Genomic DNA, 9,522 nt, shown 5'->3' with positions numbered 1-9,522 from the left:
AAACATTCAAAAAATAAAAAATAAAAATAAATAAATAAATAAATAAATAAATAAGGCTCTTTGTGGAATGAATGTGTGATGATTCAAAATTAAAAAGAAAACTTGTCTTCATCTTTAAGAGTTTTCAGAAAAGGATACTTTAACTGGAGATCCTATGGATTATTTGCAAGAACAGCAACAAGTTTTGAAATACTTCACATGTCATGAATTAACTTACACACTTATGGAGTCTGAAAAAATAAAAGACTGGAATCTTGTTGCATTATCCTTTTGAGGCATTTCATACTGTTTTCTCATACAGAAATGTTGCTATTTTATTTTATTTTATTATTTAATTTTTTAAAATGTTTCTTTTATTCTTTTTTTAAATGTTTATTTACTCTTGAGACAAGGCGAGAGACAGAGTGCAAGCAGCAGAGGGACAGACAGAGGGAGGCACAGAATCTGAAGTGGGCTCCAGGCTCTGAGCCATCAGCCCAGAGCCCAATGCGGGACTCAAACTCACGAACCAAACTGTGAGATCATGACCTGAGCCAGTCAGACACTTAACCGGCTGAGCCACTCAGGCGCCCCTCTTTTATACTTTGAGAGAGGGAGAACACAAACAGGGGAGGGTCAGAGAGAAGATAGGGAGACACAGAATCCAATCCAAAGCAGGATCCAGTCTCTGAGCTGTCAGCACAGAGCCCGATGCAGGGTTCAAACCCACAAAATGTGGGATCATGAACTGAGCCATTTTTTTTACTACGGTAGCCTTTTTTATTACGTAAAAAAGCCATCCAGCCGCCTCAAGAAATGTTGCTATTTTAAAGTCAAACGGAATGACATGTAGAAGTAAATGAAGTAAAACATTAAACAGAAAGTACTAGGATCAGTTAGACTTACTCACTTTAAGCAGAACTAGAAATAATATGTTAGTAATTAGAAGACAAGAATGTTTTAATTGAGTTGGCCAAACATGGAATAGGTTCCCTCTTGAGGCAGTGAGTCTGTTGTTGGATATGTTCAGAGAGGCTGCATGACCATTCCTTAGGTAGACATGGAGAGAATTCTTGAATTGTGCAGAGGACAACATTGGTGATTTTGTCAGTTTCCTTTAACCCTGAAATTTTATTATCATTCTTGCATGCATGCCTATCTCTGATTCCAAATCATGCTATTTAGTTTGTTTTTTATTGCTGTTCTACTATATGTGTAATACAAAGAACCTTGTTTTAAAGATAAAATATATGGTTTAAGTTCTTGTACCAATACCAGTTAAACGACTGAGAAAAATTAGAGCTTTCTAAATCTTAGTGTCTTCATGTACAGAAGGAGGAGTTTAACTAATACTTACATAGTATTTATTTGTGCCAAGTCCTAGACTAAGCACTCTATACATATTAACTCACTTAATCCTCTCTTAACGGCCCAGTGAGTTTGGCACTGTTTTTATGCCTATTTTTTAGCTGTAGAAATCACAAAGTCTTACCCAAGGTCACACATAGTGAGTGTTCCTCCAGTCCTTGCAATCTGTCTATGGAGTCCGTGGTCGTAACCTACAATGCATAGACAATTTTGTCACATTATGGATGTGGAAGTATTTGCAAGCTATAAAGTGCCAGAAAAATGTGAGATATATTTTGTTAATACAAACAAAATAATACAGATATGTTTAAACAATGAAAAGAAGGAAGTAATAAAGCTTAAGTGATTTGTAGGGACAGCAGCCTACTTTATCTAAAAGAAAATATATTACGCAGAAATTCAATCTAATGACATTAAAAAATTTTTTTTTAATGTTTATTTATTTTTGAGAGAGAGAGAGAGAGCACACAAGCAGGGGGAGGGCAAAGAAGGAGACAGAATCTGAAGCAAGCTCCAGGGTCTGAGCTGTCAGCACAGCTCCCCATGCGGGGCTCGGACTCACAAACTGTGAGATCATGACCTGAGATAAAGTCAGATGCTTAACTGACTGAGCCATTCAGGCACCCCAACATTTGAAAATTTTTTAAATATTTATTTATTTTGAGAGAGAGAGAGAGAGCGCGCGCCCAGGCACGAACACAAGTGGGGGAGGGGCAGAGGGAAGGAGGGACAGAATCCCAAGCAGGCTCCACACCGTCAGCTCAGAGCCTCACAAACTGTGAGATCATTAAATTAATGAATTAATTCATTTTAGAACATCTAAAATCCATAGCATCTGGCACATACTAGGTGCTCCGTGACTGTTAAACTGTTGTTTCTGCTTCTGTGCGAGTGCTGGACTTGTCTCACTGTTCTTTTTTTCCTTTCTGCCAAAACAGGAGAGAATAAACTTCCCTGTCACGCTTTTAGGGGTTTATCTGTGCTCATTTTTGTTCATGCCTCTTCATGTTCTTTTTTTACAAACTAAAGGATATTAGGCAACATGAAGAAAATGTTTATGGTTTAGTTGTTGTTGCTATTGTAAATTATATAATTATATCCTCTTGCAAGTAATATTCCCAAGACACGATTGCTGGTGTGTTTAGATTTACAGAAAAATTGCAAAGGTAGTACAGAGTTCCTTATAAACCCTCATCCAGATTTCTCTGATATTAGCACCTCATGTAACTTAGTTGCCAAAAGATATCAACACTGGTTCATTATTGCCAACTGAACTGCAGATTCTGTGCAGATTTCACCAGCTTTTCATTACTGTTCTTTTCCTGTTGCAGGATTCCATTGAAGGTCTCAGACTGCATTCGGTCATCATGTCTTCTTAGTCTTCTCAGGTCTGTGAACAGTTTGTTTTTTATGACCTTGACAGTTTTAAGGAGTACTTGTCAGGTATTATGTAGAATGTCCCTCAATTTCGGTTTGTCTGATGTTTTTCTTATGATTAGATTGGGGTCATGAGTTTGGGGGACAAGACCACAGAGGTCAAGCGCCCTTCTTACTGCATCATATTAGACAGCACATGATCCCAACATGACTTATTACTAGGGATGTTAACCTTGACCGCTTGGTTAGGATGGTGTCTGCTAGGTTTCTCCACCGTAAAGTTACTGTTTTCATCCTCTATTTTCATCATGTTCTTTTAAATCAAAATTAATCAACAAATATTTGAGCTTTATACATAAGGGCCCACAGTAGGCCCTGAAGGAGGTAAGTGGAATTCTCGAACACAGGAGGCAATCAATATTTGCTATAAAATCTGTAGTTCTTTGGGAGTCTATAATGATTGTTGTCGCAGTCTTTTTTTTTTTTTTTAATTTTTTTAACGTTTATTTATTTTTGAGACAGAGAGAGAGCATGAACAGGGGAGGAGCAGAGAGCCTGACGCGGGGCTCGAACCCACGGACCGTGAGATCATGACCTGAGCTGAAGTCGGACGCTTAACCGACCAAGCCACCCAGGCACCCCTGTTGTCGCAGTCTTGATGGTGGAAAAGCAAAGGAGCAAGTGAGGCTCAAGACAGGCAGGAGGTGCACAGGGCAGTTGCATTCTTATTCTTCAGTCCACTTTGCCTTCAGGATCCATTCATTCACTCAACACCTATTATTCAAGTGCCTGCTATGTGCCAGGTACTATTTTAGGTACTAGGGGCATGGCAGTGAATAAAAAAAACACATATAGTTCCCTCCCCTCATTAAGTTATAGTTTACTGGGGAGACAGGCAAATGAGTAAAACCTGTGACATGTTAGATACGTGCTAGGAGAAAAATAAACTGGCTTGTATCTATGAATGGAGTGTTTTGGGGGCTGGTTTGTAATTGCCATAGTGTGTGCTAAAGGAAGGCTGCAATTAGAAGGTAACGTTTAAGACCGGCAGAATGTGCTTTTCCAGGCACGGTGTCCATAGGCACTTACCGCGGTCCAGCAGTAGGGGCGCCTGTGTGGCTCAGTTGGTTAAGCGTCCGACTCTTGGTTTCTGCTCAGGTCGTGATCTCATGATCTCACTGTTGGGTTCATGAGCTCAAGCTTTGCATCGGGCTCTCTGCTGTCAGCACAGAGCCCACTTCAGATCCTCTGCCTTGCTCTCTCTCTGCCTTTCCCTTGCTTGTGCTCTTTCGCTGTCTCTCTCAAAATAAATACACTTAAAAGAAAAAAAAAAAAAAAAAAAGAATGGTCCAGCAATAGAATTCTAAAACTAGAATTACTGTATGACCCAGCAATTCCACGTTGGGGTATATCTCCATCCAGAAGAATTGAAAGTACAAATTGGGTTGGTTTTCCCCATAGTACTATGAATTAAAAAGCTGTTTTAACAAATAATAGGTTCATAGAAAATCTCCAGTTTTGTGGTCTATATTCTCAAATAACAGGAAATGAACTTTCAATAAAAAAGTACATGGGTACCTTGGGCAAACTGTTTATTTCTCACAGGACTGAGGTACGGGTGGAAAAGGGCAATTTCAGAATATCTGGAGCATCTGATTAAATGAATTTCTACCTAAGCTATTAATTTACAGTAACTAAAAAAGAGACAATTTATCTCCTATGTGGACTTTTGAATTAAATATAAAAGAAACTCAGGCAGAGAAATATATGCACAAAAATTTTTGGTGTTCTACTTAAACTAACCAACATTTAAATTATTTTTTCTCTTGCATGAATAAATTCTGAGTGTGAGGGGGGGAAATGATCACTCCTCTCCCACCGAATTTATATAAAATTCAGCACTCTAAAGCGACATGAGCACGTTCATTAGCAGGAGATTATGGTCCAACCTACACAATGCGATTTGTAAACAAACTTTTATATAGAAACCATAGATCAACACAATTACGCATTTTAAAATCTGAGGTTAACAAGGCATTTAAAACAACCGAGGGTTATTGCTACTACCTGTGGTATCACCGATTGTGTAAACATTGCTATCTGGTTGAAATTTTACGGACTAGACCAGATATTTTCTGCAATGAGAACAGGGTGCCAGTACTCCAGCTGTCCCCTGGCAGTTAAACTCTTCCCTGAATTTTTTTTTTTTCTTTTACTGTTGCTTTTAAATGGGGGGTCTGTTTGCTATTTCAGGGCAATCGTGGGGTAAAAGAACAACAAAAAAATCATACACTGTTTGCTCAAGTGGGAGGAAGACTATGATAATTCTGTATCTGTGGAGTGGAAGAAGGGGAAAACAGTGTTGAGTTCTTGCCTTACTCTTGATTTGGTGCACAAACCCCGTCAAGGTAAAGGGCTTGACAAAGTAGGTATAAAGGCGAGGTGGAGTTTCGTCTTTCTGGGGCTTCCGCCAACAGTACGCAATTTTAAGACGACAGTTGGGCCGGAGTCCGCCAAAAGCCCAGTTTAGTTTCCTCCTTCGTTTGCTAGATGGTTTCACCCGGCTGCCTTTAACGAGGGTCGCTAGTGGAAAAGAAAGGAGCGTCACTCGGTCGCCGCGGGCGACCACGGGCCGACGGAGACCTCCCGACGGGCCAGCCTAGCCCGGCCCTCGTGCTCGTCCCCGCCCCTCGCGCTCGCTCCTCGGGTCCCGCCCGCCGGGGCGCGGTGGCGGGGCTGGCCGGGAGCTGCCCTTATCCAACATGGCGCCGCGGGAGGCGGGTCCCTCTCTCCGGCTCCCGGGGTTCCGGTGCCGTGCGTTTTGGTTCCGGAGTAACAGTGCCCTCGCCGCGCCTTCCTTCTCCTTTTGCCGCTGCCGCTGCCGCCGCAGCCGGAACGTTCGGCCCGGGGCGGCTGGGGCCGGGCCCGCGCGCGCCGCGCCCTCTGACTCGGGGTGGGGAACAGGATTCGCTTCCCGACGGAGGGCCCTCCTCGACTCTCGCTTGGTTTGGCGGCCCCGGGTCTCCTTCGAAACAGCCCCCGACTGAGTCCCCTCCAGTCGGGGACCCTCCCCTCTCCACTAAGGAAGAGTGGACACCTGCCGCTCTGTCTCCCTAAAACGGGGTCATCTCCTCACACCCACACAGACGGCAGGGGGCTTCACGATCCGGTTCGCCCTCTTTCCCAACTCCAGAACCCTCTGACCCCCGTTAGTTTATATTGGCCCCTGCCTCGTGCCCCGTCCACGCTCACAGAGAGGCAGCCCCAACCCCATACAGGCTGGGCCTGGCTTGCTGCCTGCGGGTCCCTTCCAGACCATCCCTCTTCTTCACTCCCCCGACCCCCTGCCCTGTTCCCCTCCGTCCCCTTGTCACCCTTTGGAGTCCTCGCCTAACCAGGATCCAGTGGGTACCTCCTGCCCCAGGATGTGAGCCCCTGTAACCTGTAATGCTGTGGCTGGCCTTTGGCCCCTTCCATGCCATGGAGAACCAGGTGCTGGTGATTCGTATCAAGATTCCAAATAGTGGCGCGGTGGACTGGACAGTGCACTCCGGGCCGCAGTTACTCTTCAGGGATGTGCTGGTGAGTGGTAATCTCAGTGTCCAAAACCCATTGAGGAGGGCGCAGGGATTTGTGGGGTAGTCAGCACCTTGACCGCTGAATCTCAGCCTGGTTGCCCAAGCTAGTGGCCGTGGCCATTGCTGGCCTCCTGTGGGGGCAGTTTTATTGCTTCCACGACAGACATTGATTAATTGCATGGACTGAAATCTGGCAAATGTGCAGGACCCTGGGGAAATAGAGATGAATCAGATTGAACCCCTGCCCTCAAGGAGCTCGCAGCTGGACTGGGACATACACACAGAAGCATCAACTGGATGCAAAAAGCTGAGTCTAGAAGTTTTTTTTCCCCTAAGTGTTTCTCGGAATGTCCCTGGCCAGATTCCAGCCATGTCTTTCTACAGAGTTCCCTGAACTTGGTGACCAATAGGGAAAGAGAAACTAGGCAACTGGAAATTACCATGTTTCAACAAACCCAAGGTGCCATTGGTTTTAAGATACTATTTTGTGTACCACTCAGAAAGAAAAAAAAACAAAACAAAAACACTGCCTGTTAAACTGTGACATGCTGTGCATTATACAAAAGCAGCCCAATTTCAGAGATGTTAAAAGTGGAGGAAAAGGTGCATCTGAGAATCAATGCTGTGTTATTATTCTCAGGATATATTTCAGATAAAGTCATGGAATGTGAGAGCAGAGTGTAACCTCAGCAGTGGTCTGTTGAGACCTCTTATCTTTTTTGAGATAGTTACTGAGGAGTAGTGAGGTGAAACTTTTTCCAAAGTAGTGGTGCTCACGAGTGGGGGAGTCAGTACTAGAACTCAGATTTCCTTACTTAGTAATTTTTTTCCATGTGCTGCACTGCCATTTCTCATCTTTTAGCAGACATTTGAGATAGAGTGTATTGTGCCCATTTTATATATTGAATAATTGAGGTATCAGAGGCAGAACTGACATACCCAGAAGCATGTTGCAGGTACTAAATCTATAGTGGAAGTTACCTGCAGAATAAGATGGGGCTGGGTAAAGGTTCTTGGGAGGAGGGAGATCTGTGATGTGATTTTTTTTTTTTTTTTTTTTTTTTGGTTGTCATAGGTGCCACCATCAAAATTTGATTCCTGTACCTATATTTTGAATTCTGGATGTTGCTGACCATCCAGACCATTACAGATTTTCAGGTGTCTGGGCTACGAGTCCAGAGGCTGGAGTGAGCCAGCAGCTTCCAGTCTTGTCCAGCAAATGTTACCCTTCTCTTTGTGTCTGGAGTTCGCGCACTCACGTGCATATAGTTTTCTTCTTGTGACAAAGCCCAGACTTTTTAGCATGGTCCTCTAGGCCCGTCTGGATTGGCTTCTGCCTGCCTGGCACCACACCACACCACACCTCACCTCTCACCACACCCCACGAGCATCCTGTGCTCCAGGTTACATAGAATTAACTTTAGTTCTCCTAGGATGTCTCCACTCGGTGCTTTTCTTCAGCTAGCCAACTCCTACGTGTCCTTTCAGAGCCCAGCTTCCTTTTTCCTCTACCGTAGTCTTGGTTACGTGCCCCTCCTCTGTGTTCCCACAGCATCGTTCGGGCAAAGCTCGCAGGTTTTGTCACAGTTTTATCTCTCCCTTCCAGTAAATGGTGCATTTCCGGAGGAGATGGACATTCATTTCCCCTCTTTCTTGTGCTCCGTAGGACCCTGAAATATTTGTTGAGATATTTCAAAGGGAGCGTTAAAAAATATGCATGCGGTTATGGTTTTGTGGACAGCCTGCTAGGTTTTGAATCAAAACGTGGGTTTCATGGGGCGACTGGGTGGCTCAGTCAGTTGAGTGTCCAACTCTTCCATTTCAGCTCAGGTCATAATCCCAGGGTCATGAGATCGAGGCCTGCATTAGGCTCTGTGCTGAGCATGAAACCTGCTGCAGATTCTCTCTCTCCCCCTCTGCCCTGTGCGTGCTCTCTCTCTCTCGCTCGCTCTCTCTCAAAAAAAAGTGAGTTTAATTGCAAGCAGTCTCACTTAACTAGACAAGTCTCTCTACCTCTTTTAGCCTCAGTTTCCTTACTTGTAAAATGGGGACAATACCTGCCTTCAAGGCTTGTGAAGATTAAGTGAGATCGTGTCTGTGATGAGAAAGGTGTGAGCTTTCTTTCGCTTTGCTCATTTGAAATAACAGAAGATATTTAGAACAGAGTGATACAGTGTTCACAAACACAAACTCTGGGCCAGATTGCCTGGGTTTAAATTGCAAGCCTTACCAGACTCACTTGGGCAAGTGTCTTTTGTGTCTCAGTTCTTTACCTGTAAAAAAAAAAAAAAGAAAGAAAAAAAAGTGAGGGGTAGAGGATGAAAATAATGCCCACTTCATAGAGTATGAGGACTACTGGAGTTGATACATATAAAGCACTTAGAACAATCTGGAATGAGGTAAATGCTCTGTAAGTATTGTTGTTACAACATAAGGGACAGGGCCTGGGTCTTTTGCTTCTTAAGCATCTCTCTATTGTACCTTGGCTCCAGGCTGATTGGCTTTACTTTTTTTTTTTTTTTAACGTTTATTTATTTTTGAGAGAAAGAGACAGAGCATGAGCTGGAAAGGGGCAGAGAGAGAGGGAGACACAGAATCCGAAGCAGGCTCCAGGCTGTGAACTGTCAGCACAGAGCCCAACATGGGGCTCGAACCCACAAACTGCGAGATCATGATCTCAGCTGAAGTTGGATGCTTAACTGACTGAGCCACCCAGGCTGATTGGCTTTAAAGTAAACTTTGGACAATCGGTTCTACCATCTAGAGTGCCTTGTGTCCTCACATGTGCCTATGTGCAGGTAAGCCCAGGTGGAGCATGTTTAGAGCCCTGATGAAGGGCTCTTGACAATGGGTGCTGTGCTATCTCCTGTGTTCCTATAGCAGGCTCTACGAACTGCACGTACAGATCCTGGTGGACACCTGTGATTTCTTCACCAGGGTCACGTCATCTTTTCATCAAAAAATTGTCAAAAAACTGGACATCTGGGTGACTCGGTTGGTTAAGCGTCCGACTTCGGCTCAGGTCATGATCTTACAGTTTGTGAGTTCGAGCTCCATATCGGGCTCTCTGCGATTAGCGCAGAGCCCACTTTGGACCCTCTGTCTCCCTTTCTCTGCACCCTCCCTCCAAATAAACATTAAAAAAAAAAAAAAGAAATTGTCAAAAACCGACAGCTATATCAGCATCTTTGGCTTGGAACCTTAAAATTTAAAGCCAAAT

General features: G+C 44.0%; 2 protein-coding genes and 1 long non-coding RNA gene across 16 annotated transcripts in view; 1 reads left to right on the top strand and 2 right to left on the bottom strand.

The window, feature by feature from the left end:
• Window positions 1–1,111: 1,111 nt before the first annotated feature.
• Window positions 1,112–6,043, bottom strand: LOC144616594 (uncharacterized). The gene is made up of 3 exons (XM_081795817.1): window positions 6,005–6,043; window positions 5,104–5,803; window positions 1,112–1,538 (listed from the first exon to the last, which is right to left on the bottom strand). Exons 1-2 carry the CDS (start codon window positions 6,041–6,043, stop codon window positions 5,384–5,386), a joined length of 459 nt encoding a protein of 152 aa, XP_081651943.1. The 3' UTR covers window positions 1,112–1,538; window positions 5,104–5,383.
• The window catches only part of MAP2K5 (mitogen-activated protein kinase kinase 5), a 270,908-nt gene continuing 266,978 nt past the window's right edge, over window positions 5,593–9,522 (top strand). For 6 of the 14 annotated variants that reach the window (XM_078448784.2, XM_078448783.2, XM_078448782.2 and 3 more), the window contains exon 1: window positions 5,593–6,306. In XM_078448784.2, coding sequence (XP_078304910.1) covers window positions 6,172–6,306 — 135 coding nt within the window. In that variant the 5' untranslated portion in view covers window positions 5,593–6,171. The remainder of the gene's footprint in view (window positions 6,307–9,522) is intronic. The other 8 variants (XM_081795850.1, XM_078448780.2, XM_081795851.1 and 5 more) reach the window with 3 other exon arrangements.
• LOC132670442 (uncharacterized) overlaps window positions 6,301–9,522 on the bottom strand; it is a 33,076-nt gene continuing 29,854 nt past the window's right edge. The window contains exons 4-5 of the long non-coding RNA XR_009606675.3: window positions 8,533–8,575; window positions 6,301–6,511 (exon numbers count right to left, since the gene is read on the bottom strand). This is a non-coding gene — a long non-coding RNA (uncharacterized LOC132670442). The remainder of the gene's footprint in view (window positions 6,512–8,532; window positions 8,576–9,522) is intronic.

This window comes from Panthera onca, chromosome B3 (genome assembly GCF_046562875.1).
Source record: "Panthera onca isolate mPanOnc1 chromosome B3, mPanOnc1 haplotype 2, whole genome shotgun sequence".
NCBI classification, from domain to species: Eukaryota; Metazoa; Chordata; class Mammalia; order Carnivora; family Felidae; genus Panthera; species Panthera onca.
Note: the sequence above shows the minus strand (reverse complement) of the source record. Positions and strands in the feature narration are given on the sequence as shown.